Consider the following 25,685-nt stretch of genomic DNA (forward strand, 5'->3'; position numbering starts at 1 on the left):
GTGCTAACCACTGAGCCACCTGAGGTTGTGCCTAGAATGTATCACCTCCACAGTATGTTATAAATAACAAATTTATTCTTCTCCTTTGAGGTCTTGATGATAGTAACTTCATGAAATTTGAGAGCCATAACTTTCTTTATTGGTTGGTGTAGCGGTGTTTGGATGCATTCACAAAGGTAGATTTTGTGGCTGAGATTTCTGTGACTGACATTTAGTTTTATTCACCTAAATGGGGGTTTTCAAAAATCCCTGCACCTGCTGCAAAAACAATCCCTTTCTGATGAATGGAACTAGTTATAGAGCAGGATGGCCAATGCCGTAATCATTCCCTTGCTCCTCCACCTCCTCCTCTTCCAGTGGCAGCTCCTCATCCTTCTTCTCCATGGCAGTTTCTCCTTGTGGATCCCCAACAGCTACAGGTCAGGCAGCAAAATGCATTCACTTTTCTTCTTCTGCCATCCCCTGCTGTATGAGCTTCAGCATCTGTTCTAAGAGAAATATAAGAGGAATTAGATTGTTCATGCCACAGTTGTCCTTACTGACAAACTTTGTGGCCTCTTCAAAGGGCTTTAACAATCAACAGGTGTCTTGGATGTGCTGCCACTGCACTGCCAATCGATAATATCATCCTCTTTCTTCTCAATGATAATGTTGCACCTTTTCAAACTTAGTTGGGACAAACTGAAGACATTGCTACTGACAGTTGACTTTGGAAATAATGTAGTATCGGCACCACTAACACATTTGGGCCTAATGTCTTCTGTGCGTTAAAATATGCAGATTCAGAAAAAAGCTTTCGGTAGTGTAAAACACAAGTTGTCAACCTACTATGCAAATATTTTTGAATTTATTGGATTTTTTAAATGCAATTATTTCCTCCCCATCCTACCAACACTTGAAGTGCCTGAAGATGCACATACACAGATTTTGGCCTAGGAGTTCATGTTATCAGTTAGAGATGTAAACCCAAACAAAAAAAATACATTTGCTATCTAGTTTCGATGGTAAAACATAAAACATGTGTTTACAGTTTTGAGCTTACAACCCCCACCCAAACAAAAAAAAGTATTTCTGTTAAAATGAAAAAAAAAAAAAAAAAAACTTTAAATAAATATGCTTATGATGTTCTTGAGCCTCAGCTCCTCACTTCTCACTCCCTGACTGACCCTGCCTTCCCCTGTTCTACACAATTATTCTTCGTTCTAGCCTTTCCCGTCAATGTACCTCACAGTAGAACAGCAGCTTGATTGTGATTGTACACTTTCCATAAGATCATTTTCTTTCAGACACTGCTATGAGCCATTTTACTGGATTCGTCTGAAAAAAACAAAACCCTGACGTTTCAGGTTTGGCTGGCGGATGCAATTTTGGAAAGTTCGTAACCTGGCTCGTTACACACTGGCTCGCTCATCTCTGCAGGGTACAATACAGTACCTGAGCATCTGAAGTGAAGCCAGGCCCTACATTTAGGCTGGCAAGGGCCAATAACCATGGGGCTTCCCATCCTGATAATGCTAGCCTGCTGCTGTTTTGTTGTATCTGGCTGGTTATGCAAATAGGGGGGGCCCCACACTTTTTTTTTTATAAAAAAAAAATGCTAGGGGTCTCACAGACTCCAGACACTCCTAAATACATACAGACCCCAGACCCCCTAAAACTTCAGATTTCAGGAAACCTGCAATGCAAAACAGAGACCACCACTCTTAATACAGATCTGTCCTCTCCCTGTACACTGACCCCAGAAATGACCTACCCTGCATATAGACCTCAAACCTGTCAGCAGTTTACACTATTGCTTGTCTCATCTACATGTCTACTCCAGCCCTCCTATATACATAACCACAACCCTCCTATAACACAGACCACTGACCAGATTATTTTTCCAGATATGCCAAAACAGCCTCTTACAGCTCCCAGTCAAAACCCCCAAATTACATTTAAAAAAAGAACAGATCATGTAAATTAATAAAGATGTTCCTGTCATGGAAACTTACTAAACATACTCAAGTCTCCAAGACTTGAGTATGATGGCAAATGATTGGCTGAATTTCAATCATGCCATGTAGTTTTAAGTTTTCAATGGACAAAAAGCTGAAATTTTTCAACCTGGCTGATCACATTTTTTCAGACAGAAGTTACTGGCCACTGCAAATTTTTCAAAAGTGTTTTTTCTCATGAACATCTTTAGAAAGTGTAGGTTCTGGAATATGCCTTCTTCCAAGCATAGAAATGGGGTTGATGCATTGCATTAACAAAATGCAAGGCTGGTTTTAGGTGGCCTCGACCTCCACAGTTCTACTGAACGGAAGTTCATCAAAGTACAGTTCCGCAAAGTTTGCAAAAATTTCTGATTATTGCTGTATTTTTCTAAACTCATAAAAACCATGACATGACCAAGACAGGTTACTTTCAAAAGGTCAGTATTTGTAAGCCAAAACCAGTGGAACCTACAGAGAAAAAGGATAATGGAAAGTTTAAAGAGCATATGTCAGCATGATCAACCCTTTTAAACCAGGCATACAGCTGATAAAAATGATACCCTGGTTATAACATAAGTTACCCCATTGATGAGAAAACTGGATTTTTATTCATATGTAAATAAGATTATTGGAGCACCGAGGGGCTGGAGAGAGCCTTCAAAGCACCAAATGGTTACTCCCCTTGAGCTTTAGTCCCTGCTCCTTCACTGGATTGAAAGCGCTGGATTTCTGGTCCATCCCACTCTTCTTATGCCTGCTCCATGTGTCTCAGTCTCGCCCCTTGCACAGTGCATCTTTTGCTGCTCGCCAAGCAGCCCAGATTCACACTTAGCAAGCACCGAGACCTATTGCCCTGTCAATTTAAGGGATGGGTACTCCACTTTAGCTTTAGTCTCTCCCCCTTCCCCTGGATTGACCACACTAGATTTCTGGTCCAGCCCAGTCTTCTTATGCCTGCCCCATGTGTCCGAGCCACTTGCGCTGTGTGTCTTCTACTGCTGTCACGGCCATGGTCATGGTCGTGACTCCTCAACCGCATGCTGTTGCCTGCGGTTTGTTATTGGGTGTTCAACCACAGGTGAGGGCCGCTAGTGTGCTGCCTCACTTGTGGTTGCCGCGGGCAACAAGTTATTTTGTATTGTCGCAGTAGAGCAGCCTGAGCTGGTGCTAGGAAGCTTGCGGCAATGTTCATGCGGTTGCACCTAGCAACCTCGCAGTTAGGGGTGTGTGTATGTTATGCACTTTGTATGTCTGGTGTGCACGAAGTTTATGTTTGGTGTGCACTGTGACTCTTCCCTTCACTGTGGCTGCCCGTGGCAACATTTGGTTTGGATGTGTACATGTGGTGGCAGTGTCTCGGCCTTCTGGCTGACTCCCAGGACATGGTTGCCACCCATGTCGTTGCCTGCGGTAACAGCTGCAGTGTGATCTTCTTTTGGACACTTCCCCTTTAAGTGGTTTCACTCCCTGGTTAGTGTTGGAAGGGTTAATTCCCTCTCCTGTGTGTGTGTGTGGGTGTGGCCACTTTGGGCTATAAAGCCTCTTTGGAGATCAGAAGCTGAGGGGTTCTTCAGCCATGCTTTGCTGGAGACACCCTCCTGGTAATTCCATCTGCCAGTGGGGGCCACCCTTGTGGTCATAAACAAATTGTTATGTATTGTTTATACACGATGTTATGAGGATGTGTTTGTGTGTCATGTCTATTCTTTGCAGCGTATGGTTTCCTGGTGTCCTGTGTGGTGTGTGTGCTCTGTCGTTTGTGTTTGTGGACAGCAGCACTGATACTTGGGTCCCAGGCTCTGTGTCTGTGGCAGGTAGGTGTTAGTACTAGTTGCACTTACCTGCCATTGCCATATGCCTGTTTCAGTTTCCCCTGTCTTGATAGTTTGGCCATCTTTAGACTCCTATTTCTCCATGTCCAGGAGGAGCAGGTAGTCTACCCAGCTCCTAGCTTAGGGACCTGCGGAGGGCTAGTAGGGACCCGAGGTTCCAGAGCATGAGCCCTCCTACCTTCAAGGTCGGCTCATGTCGCTAGGAGTTAGGGTCAGATTAGGGAAGCAATAGGAGGTGACCTGCTCCCTAATTCTGTGGTTCTGGCCAAGTCGTGACTACCATCTTCTCTCATCGCACGGCTGAGGGTTTTCCCCATCCTCAGCCGTGACAGCTGCTCATCAAAAAGCACAGATTCCCACTTAGCAAGCACCAGGTCCTTTCACCCTGTCATTCCAAGGGAAGGGACTAAAACTGAAGGGGTATAACAATCTGGTGCTCAGAGGGCTCTGGCCGACCTTTTGGTGCTCAAGTAAGCTTATTTGCATATGAATAAAAATCAGCTTTCTCATCAATGGGACAACATACTGTCATAATCAGGGTATTGTTTTTATAGGCATGATCAACACTATCCGGCTGTATTCCTGGTTTAATAGGGTCTCAAAACTAACTGATATTTTATTTTTTTGTAAATTTGTACGTTTTGACCGGCCTTGCATGCTATAGTCTAAATGAGATGAATACAAAAGTCAATACAAGACATGAGTATTTATTATATTTTTCTACAGTCGTAGTGCAGAAAAAAATTAAAGGATATGGCATGAGGATTCTTTATATTAGAGGTGTATGCATTCACTCTGTGCAAAATACATTTTTTTATTATAAACTTATAAAATATGATCATTCTTGTAACAAGATATTTTGTAGGTGAAGAGTGGCTCCTCTATAGCTCCCTCCATCATGTAGACTCCACTTTAGATTGTACCGGTGTCATTAATAGAGCACCAATGTAGCAAGAAACACAGTTTCACCAGAAATTTCAGTAACTGCCTTATAGTACAATTTATTTAGAATACATTTTCACAGTTGTTAGTGGTGTTTATCAAACCACTGCTCAAAACATGTATTTCCCATTGAAATAATTTGCTACATGAGAACAGTTTCTATAGTTTTTTTGCTAAAATACTTGCATGTAGTATCCTTTCCCCTCCTACATCCAAAACTGATACATATTGGAATGGTTGTTGGAGCTCATGTGTGCCTAGCTTGATTTATTCATATATTCCACTAGTGCCATTCACTTATCTACCCAGCTTTACTGGAGTGTTTTCTCAGATATCAAAAATTTAGTATTTTCATTCTGCAGTAAAGGGCTTCAGTAGCTTTTTTTTTATTTTATCTATTGGGGGCAAGCAAAAGGCATTATTTCCGAAAACAAATGCCTACCGCACTCCCACCCAAAACACATACAAAAATTAGGCCCCATGCACACAACCGTATTTTTGGTCTGTATTCGATACACATTTTTTGCGGATCGGATGCAGTCCCATTCATTGCAAAAGATGTGGACAGCACACCATGTGCTGTCTGCATCTGTATGTCCATTATGTGGCTCCACAAAAAAGAATAGCCATTTGTAACATAGTGCCGGACCCATGGAATGGGAAAATGTGGGATGCATGCAGCTGGTATCTATGCTGTGCGGATCTGTGATTTGCAGACCGCAAAACATATACAGTCATGTGCGTGAGGCCTTAAAGAGATTGTCCGTTTTTTACTATTGATGACCTAGATGATAGGATAGGTCATCGATATCAGATCGGCGAGGCTCCGACTCCCGGCAACCCTGCCGATCGGCTGCTCTTGTACAGGTGCTGCCTTCTCTGCTCTGTTTACCTGCTCGGCGCAGCAATTGTGGTGGTGAGCAGGTGTAATTACAAGTATGGCGTCCCCATTCACTTGAACAGACAGAGCAGTCCTATAGAAGTGAATGGGAAGCCCTTACTTGTAATTACACCTGCTAACCACTGCAATAGATGCAGTGAGCAGGTAAACAGGAGCTGATAGTTAGGAGTGCCGGTAGTCAGACCCTCACCGATCTGATATTGATGATCTATCCTTAGGATAGGTCATCAGTAGTAAAAAGCAGACAACCCCTTTTTAAAGTAAATCTACCCTGTGTGACAAAGGTTCAAAAATGACAATCATTGTGTGATCTAGTTGTCATTTTTGCAAAAATGGCAGCAGCAATGGAAAATAAAATTACCGAGTTTCCAGATTTTGGGTGGAAATATCCTTTCAAATGGCTGTTACTTATGAGCAAGGTTTTCCATAAATGGGTTGTCTGATGAATACAGTATCATTATATATGCCCTGTGAGGGAAAAAGGACATCATAGAGTGGGGTCCCTCCTCCGGACTCCCATTCTGGTGGCCCTGGTTCATCCATGTAGTTCGCAAATTTATGTGTAGCGTTGTAACATAATAATCTCTGAAAAAAACATAACTAATTTATATGTTTTTCGACTAGATGTATTTAGATTGCTACAGATGTCTAATGAAATTATATTTACTAAAAAAAGAAAATATTATGTAATTTTTGTAAGATAAATACGGTATGTACATTTTGACACAGACTATTGATATTAGTGTTCTAGTGCAAAAATGTACAAACACAAATTTATATATAGATTTTATTTATTTTTTTAGATTAGCCAATACCTGAGTAGTAACAGTTTATCAGTGAATTCACACAAGGCCACTTGCCCATATAATTTGAAGCTGTTTTGTAACAGAACTCTTATTTTGATTCCTCAGAGGTTTCCTTGGGAAGTCTCCCCATTGTATAGAATTCTTCATTTGGTCGCAAGTCAGTAAAGTGAGCAATTCGGTTAGCCATGGCAAAAAATGCAGTGACCATAGCTATATCCCATGCATCTTCACGATCAAAACCATGTTCCTCAAGTTTGCTAAAATGCTCTTCAGTTATATTTTCTGGCTTGGCAACTGCCAAAGCAAACTCCAGAATGGCCCGTTCTCGAGGGCTGAGATCTGCGAGCTCAGGATTGACGATGACCTAGAGAAAGGAACACCGTTTAATCAAAGCAGTAATACACAGTATAGTATTACACACCAGTTAAAACATAACATCTCTTAGATACATAAAAGTCTAAAACTGTCCAAGGAAGATCTTCAACCCAATCCAAATCTAGCTGGGGCTGGATCAAATAACTTTTACATGTTTATAAAAATTTAGATGCAATGTGGTACTAGAAGAATTATGAAAAAATAATTTCCAGGAATGAGCGCAATTTAGGGTTGATCTACCGTACTACTTTGACCATAGCACACTTACCAACGTTTTAGTTGGAAAAACAGGGTATCTAACCCCTGCCCTGGGAACATCCACTTATCAGTGAATTTTACATTAACCCTGTCCATTTTTAGCCAGGGACAGCATTAATTTGCCAGGACTGTTTCTGAAAATCAGGACAGTCGGCAACTACAGCATAGTCTTACTCACTTAGGGTCCCATGATGTAGAGATTTTAGAGGTTCTTTCCAGACTTTTTTTTCCATATCATGATCACTGAAGAGTCTGCATAGCTCATACCACTAATCCAGTTGATAAAGCTTATACCATATGTCAATGCATATTCCTGCCCTAAATTGCATGTTTGGTGAATACAGAGGCGGATACACGGGTATTATGTAATAGAGATAGGTACACATTGGAGACGTACAATGCCTTAAAGGGGTTTCTGGCTGATCGGATGTTCTTTCACAACTTGTACCCCTGCCAATCAGCTGTTTAGGTGCTGGAACTTCATAGCACAATCAACCTTGTAGTGGAGGAAGCTTGTTCCTACAGCACTACTCCCATTGACTTCTGCCAACGGAACTATGCCCATATACCCGATCAGTGAGGTGCGGGACATCAGACCCCCATCCATCATTTAAGGCCCTCACTTAGTAAAGGTTGGACAGCCCCTTTAAGTCTGGGGCATAGGTCACTTCAAATTGGGACCCAGATGTGGCAACCTTAACAAAAACATCTGCAGAAAAGAAACTCGATAAATAAACTCACCTGTAGAAGATAGTATGTAATATACTTATCATATCGAAGTTGCATGGATTGGCCACTCACATGACACTACCCTTCTAATACTCCTGCTTCAGACAATGTCATGTCTGTTACCAGGTTTCTGAGCCATGGACAGCAGGTCCCTTCCACAGCCCAGGACAGGAGAGGGCCTGTGGAGGGTACCAGAACTATTCCTCTCCATGGCGCATGCACCGATGGCAACGATTCGGGAGCTTGCACATTTGATAAGGAGAGACATAGTTTTGATCCCTTTCACAGTACCTCCCCCATCCTGGGCTGTGGAAGTGACATCCCATCCATACCCAGCAGCAGAAACTTGGTAAAGAATGTGATGTTGGCAGAAGCAGGATTTTCGGAAGAGGAGTATCACTTGACCGGGTTACCCAGCAGCTGATCCATGCAACTTCAAGACAGTAAGTATATTACAAACTTTCTTCTACAGATGAGTTATGTGTAATTAAGGTAGTTTGCAGAGCACACTGGGCCCTGCAATACCCCTTTTAGGTTCCCACATACATGAAGTTGGCTTTTGTTTCAGAAAAAAAAAAAAAAACATCAGAATTAGCCTATTGATTTTCTTTGCCACCATCAGTTTTGCCACTTTTTTCTGGTATGTCATCTGGTGTTTTTTGCACATGCTCGCCTAGATTTACTAATTCTAATGATGGCATAAGCTTACATAGACTGTCTAGTTATGCACTAGATTTATCATAGGGAATCAGGCTGGATGAGAAATCTGGTGCAGTGATAGACATTTTTCTTTGGCTCAATGCCAGCTATTGATTGGCTTACTTTGAACCAGATTTTTACATCAGAATTGTGGCACACTATTGGAACAACCGACACATGTTAGGCTGTGCCCCTTGTTAAGCAAGTCAAGGAAAAAAATTTAGAAACCCTAGATGTGTCAAGATGCACCACGTTTTAGGCATAAAAAATGGTCTAAATGTAAGACAGCTCGGAAGCTAGCTTACATTTAGAACTGGCGCTGGATGCACAGAAGTTATAGATAGGCTGGCGTCTATACATAAGTTCAGCGAAACCCTAACAAATGTTTTACGTATTCACCCTATACTGCTGGGATATTTTTTAACACTATGGGGTTATTTATAGCAACCAATCAGATTCCACCTTTAATTTTCCAAAGCAGCGGTCCAAAATTAAAGGTGGAATCTGATTGGCTGCTATGGGCAACTTAGCCAGTTCTACTTTACACCAGTTTGATAAATGACCCCCTATATATATCTAAATAGTTACGTATTCATGGTTATGTGGAGAGAACTCTGTCTAATAACTTGAATGGGTCCGTGATTCGTTTGCACCGCAAAAAAATAGTACAGGTTCTATTATTTTTGTGGTACAGAGGCACAGAAAGAAACCACAAAGAAGCACTGCATAGTGAATGGGTCAAAAAACGGTGCAAAAACGACTGGGGTCCGTATATTTGCTGGCTGCAATACGGGCCTGGCCGGCACACGTTACTGTGCATGAGCCCTAATGGAGTACTGCAATATAGACTTTTCTGTCCTAACACTGTGACTTTGTCAGTTACTCTAACGCTGGGTTCACACCTGAGCGTTTTACAGCGCGTTCCTACGCGCTGTAAAACGCACAACAGGCAAGAACCAATGATTCCCTATGGGAAGGGTTCACACCTGGGCGTTTTACAGCGCGTACGATCGCGCTGTAAAACGCCCGACGCTCAAACAAGTACAGGAGCTTTTTTTGGCGCGTTTGACGCGCGTTTGGGCCATAGACTCTTTGGACAACACTGCTGTCAAACGCGCGTTCACTATTAAAAAAAACGTGCATAAAACGCGCGACAAAAACGCGCATAGAAACGCGCGTTTGAGAAACGCCTAGGTGTGAACCCAGCGTTATGCTAAGGGTACTTTTACACTTGCGGCAGAGGATTCCGGCAGGCAGTTCCGTCGCCGGAACTGCCTGCCGGATCTGGCAATCCGGACGCAAACGGATGCATTTGTCAGACTGATCCGGATGTGGATCCGTCTGACAAATGCATTGAATTACCGTATCAGTCTCTCCGGTGTCATCCGGAAAAACTGAACCAGTATTTATTTTATTTTTGCATTTTTAAAGGTCTGCGCGTGTTTTGCCAGAACACTTAATGCCGGATCCGGCACTAATACATTCCAATGTAAATTAATGCCGGATCCGGCATTCTGGCAAGTGTTCAGTATTTTTGGCCGGAGAGAAAACTGCAGCATGCTGCGGTATTTTCTCCGTCCAAAAAACGCAAAAGGGACTGAACTGATGCATCCTGAACGGATTGCTCTCCATTCAGAATACATTAGGATAAAACTGATCAGTTTTTTTCCGGTATGGAGCCCCTGTGACCGAGCTCAACACCGGAAAAGAAAAACGCAAGTGTGAAAGTACCCTAATAAATATGAGCAAGATATCCTACTCTTGCACAACTTGTTATATGGCTCATTCCCCGTTTACCTACTACTCTTGATTCTAAGTCCCTAGGCATTCTCATCCGTCTGCTTGGTGCATAGAGTCTGAACTACGCACTGGGACCTTTATAATTGGTTATTGCTATACTGATGATTGGCACCTAGTGACATGCAATCTTTGATCTGGCTAGTGGGACCAGCACCCCGTAGATGAGATCATAAGAGATTTTAAAACCTCTTTTTGCAACTTCTTTTGCCAGTGCCCCATAGAACCCTAAGGACGTCTGTACACGGCAAACATGTTGTCGGGGAGGGCGGGCGTATGGTCTATGGTTTTAATTGCAATCACTGCCGCATAGTATTGCTGGCATTAACTACAAGAATTGTTTTCCATGAATATTTAGGGACATTTATTAAGACTGGGGTTTCCATATGGCAGTATAATCCCCTGTGCACTGGACTAAGATGCGCTTAATTTATTAAGAGATGCCTCTTTATAAATTAGGCGCATCGCTGGAACTACATGTGCCAGAAACTACGTCAGCTAGGGGTTGGCATAGATTTGAGCTATAGCTTATGTTAGTTTCTGGCATCAGTTGTAGTAAATCTGGAAGGCCACAATAGGCCTCTCCCACTAACTGCCACCCCGCTCAAAAAGTCATAAAGTATGGCACACAAATGGTGTTCACCATAATTTGGGGACTTTTTAACACCACAATCGTGGCATAAATACTTTAATAAATGTCCCTTCCTTTAAAGGGTTTACAGTGTGGCGGTGAGTCCCATCCTCACTGTAATATTACATATTTTCATTGCTAGTTCCTATTTAGACTGGTGGTCATACTACTTCATGTAGGCTTCTTGGTTATCAGGATCTGGAGAAAGCCGGCCAGGAGTACCACTGAGACCTCTACATGGTGGGACCCAACACAGTAAGTTTTTGTATGGTGGAAGGCTGATCCTAGAACTGAGCTGTAACTTTGAAGATGAATTCCATCAAGTCAGGACTCCAGTGTTTTGACCACCATTGGTAGCACGCAATAAGAGATGATATGAAGCTGAGATTTACCTGGTCGGCTAATGTTCTTTTCTTGGAATAGATTCTGTGTAATGCACTATGAGCAGTTACACAATAAGGACACTTGTTGTTTGCACTGGTGGCTACAATGATTAGTTCCTTGTCAGATTTGGAAAGATTTCCTACAAAAAAAAGATGTTTTTTAATTTTACAGCCTCCCTATGTAAGCATGGGACCATGATTGGATTTAATTGTTGATCATCACATACAACATAAATTACATTTAGAATTTATTGTGGAGAATATATTAAAGACGACAAATCATTTACAGATAAAGCACCCCGTGAGGATACACACTATTAAAGGGGTGGCTTTACTATGGCAATCAGACTTTATATGCCCTGTACCACCAACTTCCCAGTATATGTGCGTCAATCACTCCCAGGTAATGTGGAAGCCAAAGCGCAACACTCTGCATTTCTGACAAATTTACAATCTTATTATTTAAAGGGCATCTGTCAGCAGTTTTGTACCTATAAAACTGGTTAACCTGTTACATGTGCGCTTGGCAGCTGAAGACATCTGTGTTGGTCCCAGGTTCATATGTGTCCACATTGCTGAGAAAAATTATGTTTTAATATATATAAATGAGGCTCTAGGAGCAACAGGGGCGTTACTGTTACACCTAGATACTCTGCTCTCTGTGTAACTGCTGTTACCTCTCCACTTTGATTGACAGAACCAAACGTGATGATTTTTACACTGCTTGGACCTGTTATTTAAAGTGCAGGGGGGGCAGTTGCAGAGAGACCTGAGCCTCTAGGTGTAATGGCAGCCCCACACACACACACACACACATTGCTCCTAGATTCTCATTTGCATAAATTAAAACATAATTTTTCTCAGCAATGCGGGCACATATGAACATGGGACCAATATAGATGCCTTCAGCTGCCAAGTCCACATGCGACAGGCCAGCCAGTTTCTCTGTTCTCCCACCTCATTCCACGCCCTGCCATCCTTGATTGACAGGCCAGCGTTCGTCTTCTCCTGCGGGCCCTTTGTGCTGGTTAAACGGCACTGCGCAAGCGCGAGACTTTCCTGGCACACAGGGCCGGCAGGAGAAGACGAACCCTGGCCTGTCAATCAAGGATAGAAGAAGGTCGTGGAATGAGGTGGGAGAACAGAGCCTCTAGGAGTAGGAGCAACGCCGCCCCCCCTGCTCCTAGAGGCTAATTTGCATATTACAAAAGTAAGAATTGTGCAGCAACGGGGCCATCAATAAACATAAAAATAGCAGAGTTGGATTCTGCAGACATTTCTGGTAACAGAAACCCTTTAAAGGAAATCTGTCACCAGCGACTTCCTATGAAACTGTTTGCATAGACCCATAGCTGTGGTTCACCTGATGATTGCCTTTGGTGCAGTGAGTGCGTCACTATTGCTCTTTTTGCACCCAATCTCCACTCATTTCTGTGGCCAGAACCTCCCTGGCTGCTTTGATTGACAGGGCCAGGCTGTGGCAAAGCAGTGGGGGAGGGGCTGGTCACAGAAAGGAGCAGAGATTGGTGCAATGAGGGCATCATCATTGCTCTTGTTGCACCCAAAGGCCTAATTTGCATATTAAAAAGTATCATAACTTGGGAACAGAGCTTCAAAAGAGAAACAAAATAAACAATGGAAAGAAGAGGAAAAACCGCGGCTCTACAATACATGTGCGATGCACGCATTATTAGAAGCAATTACGGGATGCCAGGAAGCGCTGCATTAGGGAGATGGTAGAAAGTAAGTGGTACAGTAAGTGAGTGTTACTTACATTACGTTATTTAACAAGTGATCATAATATATCTATGTGAGCACAGGTTTTTAATGATAAGCGAGCAGTAATAAGGGGACAGTGCAAATCTATTTTTACCATCAAAATTGCGCACAAGTCAAAGGCTCATATTGGATGTATGGAGGATGTATATGCTTAACCACTTCAGCCCCGCTAGGTGAAACCCCCTTCATGACCAGAGCACTTTTTACACTTCGGCACTACACTCCTTTCACCGTTTATCGCTCGGTCATGCAACTTACCACCCAAATGAATTTTACCTCCTTTTCTTCTCACTAATTGAGCTTTCATTTGGTGGTATTTTATTGCTGCTGACATTTTTACTTTTTTTGTTATTAATCAAAATGTAACGATTTTTTTGCAAAAAAATGACATTTTTCACTTTCAGCTATAAAATTTTGCAAAAAAAAACGACATCCATATATACATTTTTCGCCAAATTTATTGTTCTACATGTCTTTGATAAAAAAAAAATGTTTGGGCAAAAAAAAAATGGTTTGGGTAAAAGTTATAGCATTTACAAACTATGGTACAAAAATGTGAATTTCCGCTTTTTGAAACAGCTCTGACTTTCTGAGCACCTGTCATGATTCCTGAGGTTCTACAATGCCCAAACAGTAGAAAACCCCCACAAATGACCCCATTTCGGAAAGTAGACACCCTAAGGTATTCGCTGATGGGCATAGTGAGTTCATAGAACTTTTTATTTTTTGTCACAAGTTAGCGGAAAATGATGATTTTTTTTTTTTTCTCTTTTTTCCTTACAAAGTCTCATATTCCACTAACTTGCGACAAAAAATAAAAAATTCTAGGAACTCGCCATGCCCCTCACGGAATACCTTGGGGTGTCTTCTTTCCAAAATGGGGTCACTTGTGGCGTAGTTATACTGCCCTGGCAATTTAGGGGCCCAAATGTGTGAGAAGTACTTTGCAATCAAAATCTGTAAAAAATGGCCTGCAAAATCTGAAAAGGTGCACTTTGGAATATGTGCCCCTTTGCCCACCTTGGCAGCAAAAAAGTGTAACACATCTGGTATCGCCGTACTCAGGAGAAGTTGGGGAATGTGTTTTGGGGTGTCATTTTACATATACCCATGCTGGATGAGAGAAATATCTTGGCAAAAGACAACTTTTCCCATTTTTTTATACAAAGTTGGCATTTGACCAAGATATTTTTCTCACCCAGCATGGGTATATGTAAAATGACACCCCAAAACACATTCCCCAACTTCTCCTGAGTACGGCGATACCAGATGTGTGACACTTTTTTGCTGCCAAGGTGGGCAAAGGGGCACATATTCCAAAGTGCACCTTTTGGATTTCACCGGTCATTTTTTACACATTTTGATTGCAAAGTTCTTCTCACACATTTGGGCCCCTAAATTGCCAGGGCAGTATAACTACGCCACAAGTGACCCCATTTTGGAAAGAAGACACCCCAAGGTATTCTGTGAGGGGCATGGCGAGTTCCTAGAATTTTTTATTTTTTTCGCAAGTTAGTGGAATATGAGACTTTGTAAGGAAAAAAGAAAAAAAAAGAAAAATCATCATTTTCCGCTAACTTGTGACAAAAAATAAAAAATTCTAGGAACTCGCCGTGCCCCTCACGGAATACCTTGGGGTGTCTTCTTTCCAAAATGGGGTCACTTGTGGCGTAGTTACACTGCCCTGGCAATTTAGGGGCCCAAATGTGTAAGAAGTACCTTGCAATCAAAATCTGTAAAAAATGGCCGGTGAAATCCGAAAGGTGCACTTTGGAATATGTGCCCCTTTGCCCACCTTGGCTGCAAAAAAGTGTCACACATCTGGTATCGCCGTACTCAGGAGAAGTTGGGGAATGTGTTTTGGGGTGCCATTTTACATATAACCATGCTGGGTGAGAGAAATATCTTGGCAAAAGACAACTTTTCCTATTTTTTTATACAAAGTTGGCATTTGACCAAGATATTTTTCTCACCCAGAATGGGTATATGTAAAATGACACCCCAAAACACATTCCCCAACTTCTCCTGAGTACGGCGATACCAGATGTGTGACACTTTTTTGCAGCCTAGATGCGCAAAGGGGCCCAAATTCCTTTTAGGAGGGCATTTTTAGACATTTGGATCCCAGACTTCTTCTCACACTTTCGGGCCCCTAAAAAGCCAGGGCAGTATAAATACCCCACATGTGACCCCACTTTGGAAAGAAGACACCCCAAGGTATTCAATGAGGGGCCTGGAGAGTTCCTAGAAATTTTTTATTTTTTGCATAAGTTAGCGGAAATTGATTTTTTTGGTTTTTTTCTCACACAGTCTCACTTTCCGCGAACTTAGGACAAAAATTTCAATCTTTCATGGACTCAATATGCCCCTCACGGAATACCTCGGGGTGTCTTCTTTCCGAAATGGGGTCACATGTGGGGTATTTATACTGCCCTGGCTTTTTAGGGGCCCGAAAGTGTGAGAAGAAGTCTGGAATATAAATGTCTAAAAATGTTTACGCATTTGGATTCCGTGAGGGGTATGGTGAGTTCATGGGAGATTTTATTTTTTGACACAAGTTAGTAGAATATGAGACTTAGTAAGAAAAAACAAAAAAACAAAAAATTTCCGCTAACTTGTGCCCAAAAAAATGTCTGAATGGAGCCTTACAGGGGGGGGTGATCAATGACAGGGGGGTAATCACCCATATAGACTCCCGGATCACCCCCCTGTCATTGATCACCCCCCTGGTAAGGCTCCATTCAGACGTCCGTATAATTTTTACGGATCCATGGATCGGATCCGCAAAACACATGCGGACGTCTGAATGGAGCCTTACAGGGGGGTTATCAATGACAGGGGGTGATCAGGGTGATCACCCCCCTGTCACTGATCACCCCCCCTGTAAGGCTCCATTCAGACATCCGCATGATTTTTTACGGATCCATGGATACATGGATCGGATCCACAAAACACATGCGGACGTCTGAATGGAGCCTTACAGGGGGGTTATCAATGACAGGGGGTGATCAGGGTGATCACCCCCCTGTCACTGATCACCCCCCCTGTAAGGCTCCATTCAGACATCCGCATGATTTTTTACGGATCCATGGATACATGGATCGGATCCACAAAACACATGCGGACGTCTGAATGGAGCCTTACAGGGGGGTTATCAATGACAGGGGGTGATCAGGGTGATCACCCCCCTGTCACTGATCACCCCCCCTGTAAGGCTCCATTCAGACATCCGCATGATTTTTTACGGATCCATGGATACATGGATCGGATCCACAAAACACATGCGGACGTCTGAATGGAGCCTTACAGGGGGGTGATCAATGACAGGGGGGTGATCAGGGAGTGTATATGGGTGATCACCCCCCTGTAAGGCTCCATTCAGACGTCCGCATGCGTTTTGCGGATCCGATCCATGTATCCATGGATCCGTAAAAATCATGCGGACGTCTGAATGGAGCCTTACAGGGGGGTGATCAATGACAGGGCGGTGATCAATGACAGGGGGGTGATCAGGGAGTGTATATGGGTGATCACCCGCCTGTCATTGATCACCCCCCTGTAAGGCTCCATTTAGACGTCCGTATGCGTTTTGCGGATCCGATCCATGTATCCGTGGATCCGTAAAAATCATACGGACGTCTGAACGGAGCCTGACAGGGGGGTGATCAATGACAGGGCGGTGATCAATGACAGGGGGGTGATCAGGGAGTTTATATGGGGTGATCATGGGTGATCAGGGGTTTATAAGGGGTTAATAAGTGACGGGGGGGGGGTGTAGTGTAGTGTAGTGTAGTGTGGCGTTTAGTGCGACTGTACTGACCTACCTGAGTCCTCTGGTGGTCGATCCTAACAAAAGGGACCACCAGAGGACCAGGTAGGAGGTATATTAGACGCTGTTATGAAAACAGCGTCTAATATACCTGTTAGGGGTTAAAAAATTCGGATCTCCAGCCTGCCAGCGAACGATCGCCGCTGGCATGCTGGAGATCCACTCGCTTACCTTCCGTTCCTGTGAGCGCGCGCGCGCCTGTGTGCGCGCGTTCACAGGAAATCTCGCGTCTCGCGAGATGACGCATATATGCGTGACTGTGCGCAGGGCTGCCACCTCCGGACCGCACATCTGCGTTAGGCGGTCCGGAGGTGGTTAAAGGGAACCTGTCACCGGGATTTTGTGTATAGAGCTGAGGACATGGGTTGCTAGATGGCCGCTAGCACATCCGCAATACCCAGTCCCCATAGCTCTGTGAGCTTTTATTGTGTAAAAAAACCGATTTGATACATATGCAAATTAACCTGAGAGGAGTCCTGTCCCTGACTCATCTCACAGACCGGACTCTTCTCAGGTTAATTTGCATATGTATCAAATCGTTTTTTTACACAATAAAAGCACACAGAGCTATGGGGACTGGGTACTGTGGATGTGCTAGCGGCGGCCATCTAGCAGCCCATGTCCTCAGCTCTATACACAAAATCCCAGTGACAGGTTCCCTTTAACTTCCAATGAAGTGACTATTAAGACAGTGTTTTTCATCTAAACGGCATATATAAGTGTACTACCCATAATTACCTGTATCAGTGGACTTATTGGGGGATATCATTCATTTTATATGTATATATTTTATTGTATTTTATCCATTTCCATTTATTATTACATATTTGCATGTCTTGAGAGCCGACATTATATTGCTATTTAAAAGAAAAACTGTGTTTTAATCAGGTGAACTAGATCTATGTGTCTGTGCACAGTTCAATAGGGAGGTCGCTGGTGACAGATTCTCTTTAACATCTGACTATTTATTTTAAATTTTCCTGCGACATAAAAACAATTAGAAATCAGCATTCCCTTTAACCCCTTTAGGACTCAGCCTTTGGACGAGGCCATTTTTTGCAAATCTGACCAGTGTCATTTTAAGTGGTGAGAACTTTAAAACGCTTTGACTTATCCAGGCCATTCTGAGATAGTTTTTTTGTCACATATTGTACTTCATGACACTGGTAAAATGAAGTAAAAAAAAATAATTTTTATTTATAAAAAAAAATACCAAATGTACCATTTTTTTTTTTTAAAATGCAACATTTCCAAGTTTAAATTTCTCTACTTCTTTAATACATACTAATACCTTCAAAATGAGTTATTACTTTACATTCCCCATATGTCTACTTCATGTTTGGATCATTTTGGGAATGATATTTTATTTTTTGGGGATGTTACAAGGCTTAGAAGTAAATCTTGAAATTTTTCAGAAATTTTCAAAAACCCAATTTTTAGGGACCAGTTCAGGTCTGGAGTCACTTTGCGAGGCTTACATAATAGAAACCACCCAAAAATTCCCATTCTAGAAACTACACCCCTCAAGGTATTCAAAACTGATTTTACAAACGTTGTTAACCCTTTAGGTGTTCCACAAGAATTAATGGAAACTAGAGATACAATTTCAAAATTTCACTTTTTTGGCAGATTTTCCATTTTAATAATTTTTTTGCAGTTACAAAGCAAGGGTTAACAGCCAAACCAAACTCAATATTTATGGCTCCAATTCTGTAGTTTACAGAAACACCCCATATGTGGTCGTAAACCAATGTACGGGCACACAAGGAAAGGAATGCCATACGGTTTTTGGAAGGCAGGTTTTGCTGGACTGTTTATTTTGACACCATGTGCCATTTGAAGCCCCCCTGATGCACCCCTAGAGTAGAAACTCCAAAAAAGTGACCCCATTTTAGAAACTACGGGATAGGGTGACAGTTTTGTTGGTACTGGTTTAGGGTACATATGATTTTTGGTTGCTCTATATTACACTTTTTGTGAGGCAAGGTAACAAGAAATAGCTGTTTTGGCACCGTTTTTATTTTTTGTTATTTACACCATTCATCTGACAGGTTAGATCATGTGGTATTTTTATAGACCAGGTTGTCACGGACGCGGAGATACATAAATATAAAAAAAAGGATACATATTCGGTAAGTTTTACACAATGATTTATTTTTTGAAGCAAAAAAAAAAAAATCATGTTTTAGTGTTTCCATAGTCTGAGAGACATAATTTTTTCAGTTTTTGGGCGATTACCTTGGGTAGGGTATGATTTTTGCGGGATGAGATGACGGTTTTATTGGCACTATTTTGGGGTGCGTGTGACTTTTTGATTGCTTGCTATTACACTTTTTGTGATGTAAGGTGACAAAAAATTGTTTATTTAGCAGGTTTTTTTTTTTTACGGTGTTCATCTAAAAGGGGTTAGGTCATGGGATATTTTTAGAAAGCCAGTCGATACGGACGCGGCGATACCCAATATGTATACTTTTTTTTAATTTATGTAAGTTTTACACAATAACAGCTTTTTTTGAGCCATAGTTTCTTTTTATTTTTGGGAGCGATTGTCTCAGGTAGGGGGTCATTTTTTTTTTTGCGGAATGAGCTGACGGTTAGATTGGTACTATTTTGGTGGGCAAACGCCTTTTTGATCGCTTGCTGTTGTACTTTTTGTGATGTAAGGTGACAAAAAAATGGTTTACTTAGCAGTTTTTATTTTTTACAGTGTTCATCTGAGGGGTTAGGTCATGTGATATGTTTATAGAGACGGTCCATACGGACGCGGCAATACCTAATATGTATACTATTTTTTACCAATTTTTTTTAACTTTATTTGGGGAAAATGACATTTTTATTTATTTTTACTTGAAACTTTTAATTTTTGGGGGAGGGCGGGACTTTATTTTTTAAACTTTTTTTTTCACTTTATTTTTTGTCCCACTTTGGGACTTGAACTTTTGGGGGTATAATCCCTTTACAATGCATTCCAATACTTCTGTATTGGAATGCATTGGCTGTATGAGTAATACTGTGTGTATTACTCATACAGCTTCTGGCCTGTGACATCCAGGGGTCTGGATCTAACAGACACGTCACAGGAAGGCAGCGGCGATGCCTCAGGAAGGCAGCAGCGATGCCTCAGGAAGGCAGCAGCGATGCCTCAGGAAGGCATCGCGCTGCCTTCCATGCCATCGGGTCCCCCCTACAGCCCCATGGGGACGCCGGGCAGCGGTGATCGGAAATACACATGACCTAGCGGTACGTCATGTGTCCTTAAAGGGAACCTGTCACCAGTTTTATGGTGTCCTAACTAAGGGCAGCATAAATAAGTCACTGATTTGCTTAGCAAAATGCTGGGTCACTTTCTTTAATTGACCCAGTCAGTCAATCTGCCAACATCTTGTATTGAAAAGCTCCAGCTGATAATGATGATTCATGTTATTTTCCATATGAATCAGCAGCAGGTGGGCAGGGGAGTGGCTATAGCCATTAATTAAATAAACGCTGGACTCAATGGCATCACGCTGGACTCGAATCAGCTCATTAGCATGCGGCATCTTTGTGTGTATATTATGAGGTAACCATCTGTCACACCAGTAAGTGAATACATCTAAGGCACTTTTTAGTAGGTAATGATTGTATATAATTAGTTAGATTATAATCAAATATCCACATGACAGGTTCCCTTTAAGTACCAGGACAACATGCCGTAACGGTACATCATGTGTCCTGAAGAGGTTAAAGGGGTTATCCTGGAAAAGATAATGAAGACTTATCCTCAGGATAGGTCATTATCACATCAGCGGGGGTCCAAGTCCCAGCATCCCTGACGATCAGCTGTTTGGAGGGTCCGCTGCGGTCACCGGAGCTCTAGTGAGCGATTCTGGCTCCCAGCAGCTTTACAAGGACCGCGCCATACATCATATAGCGGCAGTGCTTGGTATTTCAACTCAGCTGCATTGATTTGAATAGGGCTGAGCTGCAACTAGGCCATGTGACCGATGTACAGTCATGTCACTGACCTAGGAATAGGCCGCAGTGCTCAATGCCTCTTCTAACAGCTCGAACAGGAGTCCCAGATGTTGCACCCCCGCAGATCTGATACTGATGACCTATTCAGAGGATAAGTCATAAATATATTTTCCTGCCTAACCCCTTTAAGCTGTGTGCTGTGAAAAGGAGAAGGCTAAAACAGACTAACCAGGATTAACAAGCAGTATAACAGCTTTATCTGCTGCACTATTTGGAATTTGTTTTAACTTTTTATGAATTCTAGAGAACACAGCTTCAAGGGAACAGTGGCAGCAATTGTGGGTGCATATGCCTGCTTCTGATATGATAAAAGTGTAATATCCATTGAGGCTGAGACTATATGATTAAATACATATTAGTACAGAGATATTATATATATATTAGTCAAATAAAAGAAACAAATAAGGAAGCTACACTGTATTCTGTGTGCTCCACAGAAATGTTCACTCAGTCGAATTCCTATGCCTGCTTACACACAGCACCATTCAGTAAACTCACTTATTTTCAGCTAGTTTACAGTAAATATTTCCGTGTATATGCACTGACATAGAAGGACAGTAAATCACACAGTAAAAATGTATTTACCACTTTCCTTGTTCATAATGATGTCATAATAAGCAAAAAATGCTCTGAACTCATTGGGCCGGTGTGCCATAACTTTGAAAATATTTGGTAAAAAGCCACCCTAAAGAGAAGAACAGATGTGTAAATAATCTATATAAGCGATAGTATAATAAGTATAATCTTTATTTATAAAGGGCCAACATATTCCGCAGCACTTTATGACAAGATGAACGAGCAAGTGGACTATTTTTTATTTTATTACCCACAAGGCATAAAAGATGCTGAAAGTGGTCCCCGTTCACGTCCATGCATCTTTGGGCACGTCGGAGGATGTTGGCTGATACTGTTTGCAGCTCTTCAGCAGTGATGCTGCAGAAGAAAAAATTTCCTGCTTTTTCCAACAAGATGGGGTAACATGTCGCACTTCACAGATCTCACTGGCACAGGTTCATGAACTGTTTACGGAGGAGCGAACTGTGAGTAAGGGGTAATGGCCACAAAGTTCTCCAGAACTGTCCACATGAGATTTTTATCTGTAGAGAAATGTAAAACAGAAAGTGTCCCCTAACAATCCACATCCCCTGGAGGAACCTAAGGAGAACATCACAAACACTATCCGCAGCATCACAAGCAGTATCAGCCAACAACATCCGACCTGCCCAAAGATGCATAGACGTGAACGGGGACCACTTTCAGCATCTTTTGTGACTTAAGGGTAAATAAAAAAATAAAGAAAATAATCCAGTTGCTTGTTTATGCTGTCATACTATCACAGGAGGTGGGGTACTTTTTCGAGGGCTACCCTGTACTTACCTTGTATTGATTTTATGGTTCATTATTAACCACTTGCCAACCACACAGACTCGAAACATCTATGCGCTCAGCGTAATTCTACAAGAACATTCCTGATCATCCATGCAGAATTAGCAGCTGCATGGTAATCATGCAGCTGTGGGAGCAGGGAACCTGCTGTCAGTCACAGCCAGGCTTCCCATAGATAAGGCGGGGACGAATTCTTACCGTCCCTGTCTTCTCCATTGCGCTATACACAATGCTCCATTTCTATCGGTCATGTGATCACTGGGGGTTGAGAGTCTGCATGAGCTGCTGAGTCTTAGCAGACTCAGATCAGCTATGCAGTAAGGCTCAACAGCCTTGGTAAAGCCTGTAGAGGCTGTATTCCTGATGTAACTGGCGCTAATATTGTAACTGAGGCTAACTAGAGAAAAAGGCAATAAAAAAAGTGGTATAAATGCCCCCCAAAGATTTTGTATGACCTAATGGGGAAAGGGGATGTAATGACCGGCAACACACACAGGGAGGAAAACAGGGAAAGCCCTGCACAAGGGAGAGGGAAAGGTGGTGACCCCTAACTCACCTTGCAGCTGGTACCTGCCTGCCCTGTCGTCCCTAGACGGGTTCCTCACCCGTGCGGCGATCACGTGCCTAAACCCTGGCTTTCCCTGAAATGAGCCCTAGATAATGAACGGGCCGGTGGGATCGCTAGTCCTCACCACTGCACTAAGAGGGAAACACCAGGGAGAGGACAGACAAACACAGACAAACACAAACACCCAGGTGGACGGCAACAATTGTCCACAAAGGTCCAACAGGGATCCGGAGGGTAGCGTTCTAAGGCAACACTCAGAGAACGCAGCAACACAGCTCCAGTGGGTCAGAATAGATGTCCAGGCAGGAAGCTCTATATCTGGCAACCAGAGAAGTGTGAGAGGGGAATATAAGGAGGATTGGGAGTGCTGGACAAGGAACAGCTGAGAGAAGGCGCTACGGATCCCTGAGTGAGCCAAAAGGGTTTGTAAAGCAAACCCAGAAAGCTACAATAAGGAAACTTCCCTATCTGACATAGAGCGTGCAGCCAACCGCTGCGACCTCCTGACCCCGGGTACAACGGAGTCAGGCGTGGCTCTCGACACCCTCGTGACAGTACCCCCCTCTCTACGAGGGGCCTCCGGACACTCAGGACCAGGTCTCTCAGGATGAGAGGCATGAAAAATCCGGACTAGCCTGTCGGCGTTTACCTCAGACGCAGGAACCCACATTCTTTCCTCGGGACCGTAACCTCTCCAGTGCACCAGATATTGGAGAGAGCGGCGGACCCGACGAGAATTAACAATTTTGGATATCTGAAATTCCAAACTACCATCCACGACAACAGGAGGGGGTGGCAGCGGTGACGGTTCTAGAGGTGGAACATATTTTTTGAGTAACGACTTATGAAAGACATTATGGATTTTAAAAGTCTGAGGTAACTCCAGGCGAAAAGCCACGGGGTTGATGATGGCTACAATCTTGTAAGGACCAATAAACCTAGGACCCAGTTTCCAAGAGGGAACCTTCAACTTGATATTCCTTGTAGACAGCCACACATAGTCATTCACTCCTAGGTCCGGACCTGGCGACCGTCTCTTATCAGCCATGCATTTGTATTTACCTCCCATATTTTTCAAGTTAGCTTGCACCTTCTGCCATACTGATGAAAGAGATGACGAAAACCGTTCCTCTTCGGGAACCCCAGAAGACCCCCCCTGTACTTTGAAAGTACAGAATTGGGGATGAAAACCATATGCACCAAGAAAAGGTGACTTGCCAGTGGATTCCTGACGGCGATTATTTATGGCAAACTCAGCTAACGGTAAATATGACGACCACAACTCTTGGTTTTCAGACACAAAACATCTTAGATATGTCTCCAGGTTTTGGTTGGTACGCTCAGTCTGTCCATTCGACTGAGGATGGAAAGCTGAGGAAAAGGACAAGTGAACCCCTAAACGGGAACAAAAAGCTTTCCAAAATTTAGAAATAAACTGGGTTCCCCGGTCCGAAACAACATCGGAGGGGACCCCGTGAAGCTTCACGATCTCACTGACGAATACCTGAGCAAGAGTTTTAGCATTAGGTAGTGCGGGTAACGCAATAAAGTGTGCCATTTTGCTAAACCTGTCCACTACTACCAAAATCACTGTTTTACCCGCAGACAAAGGTAAGTCAGTGATAAAATCCATAGACAGATGTGTCCATGGTCTATTGGGAATGACGAGTGGTAATAGAGACCCTGCAGGACGTGTATGTGAAACTTTTGCGCGCGCACAGGTAGAACAAGAAGACACAAAATCCAATACATCCTGACGCAACCTTGGCCACCAAAAACGACGAGACAATAGCTCTAAGGTTGCTTTACTACCCGGGTGCCCAGCAAGTGCCGAATTATGATGTTCCTTTAATAATTCGAGACGTAGGTTCAACGGTACAAACAACTTCTCTGAAGGGCAAGATACCGGGGCGTCCCCCTGGGCCTCTAACACCTTCCCCTCCAAAGCAGAGTGTACCGCAGAAACAACAACTCCTCTTTGTAGAATGGGTACCGGATCACTCACATTACCCCCTCCAGGGAAACAACGAGATAGTGCATCAGCCTTGGTATTCTTTACCCCAGGACGATAGGTAATCACAAAGTTAAACCTGGTAAAAAATAGCGACCACCTAGCCTGTCTAGGGGTGAGACGCTTAGCTGATTCGAGGTACAGCAGATTTTTGTGGTCCGTAAACACAGTGACGGGGTGGACTGCCCCCTCTAAAAAGTGACGCCACTCCTCAAACGCAAGTTTAATAGCTAACAGTTCCCTATTGCCAATATCGTAGTTCTGTTCCGCTGCAGATAGTTTTTTAGAAAAGAAAGCACAAGGACGCCATTTGCCAGGAGACGGACCCTGAGACAGCACCGCCCCCACTCCCACCTCTGATGCATCGACTTCAACAATAAAAGGCTGAGAGACATCAGGTTGGACTAGTACAGGTGCTGAGGTAAACCTCTCTTTTAGAGAGGAAAAAGCAACTTTAGCGGCGTCAGACCATTTAGAAAAATCAGTCCCCTTCCTAGTCATGTCAGTAAGGGGTTTTACGATCACCGAATAATTTTTAATGAATTTCCTATAGAAATTCGCAAAGCCCAAGAACCGTTGTAGTGCTTTGAGGTTCTCAGGAAGATCCCAATCCAAAATTGCCTGGACCTTCCTAGGATCCATACGGAAACCTGACGCAGATAAATAATAACCTAGGAATTGTATCTCCTGAACGGCAAAAACACATTTTTCAATTTTAGCATATAATTCATTCGTCCGTAGGACCTGTAGTACTTGTCTGACATGC

General features: G+C 43.0%; 1 protein-coding gene across 1 annotated transcript in view; it reads right to left on the minus strand.

The window, feature by feature from the left end:
- Positions 1-5,114: 5,114 nt before the first annotated feature.
- LOC122921090 overlaps positions 5,115-25,685 on the minus strand; it is a 38,468-nt gene continuing 17,897 nt past the window's right edge. The window contains exons 3-5 of the mRNA XM_044271008.1: positions 21,540-21,639; positions 11,342-11,472; positions 5,115-6,824 (exon numbers count right to left, since the gene is read on the minus strand). Coding sequence (XP_044126943.1) covers positions 6,549-6,824; positions 11,342-11,472; positions 21,540-21,639 — 507 coding nt within the window. The 3' untranslated portion in view covers positions 5,115-6,548. The remainder of the gene's footprint in view (positions 6,825-11,341; positions 11,473-21,539; positions 21,640-25,685) is intronic.

Source organism: Bufo gargarizans, chromosome 1 (assembly GCF_014858855.1).
Source record: "Bufo gargarizans isolate SCDJY-AF-19 chromosome 1, ASM1485885v1, whole genome shotgun sequence".
NCBI lineage: Eukaryota > Metazoa > Chordata > Amphibia > Anura > Bufonidae > Bufo > Bufo gargarizans.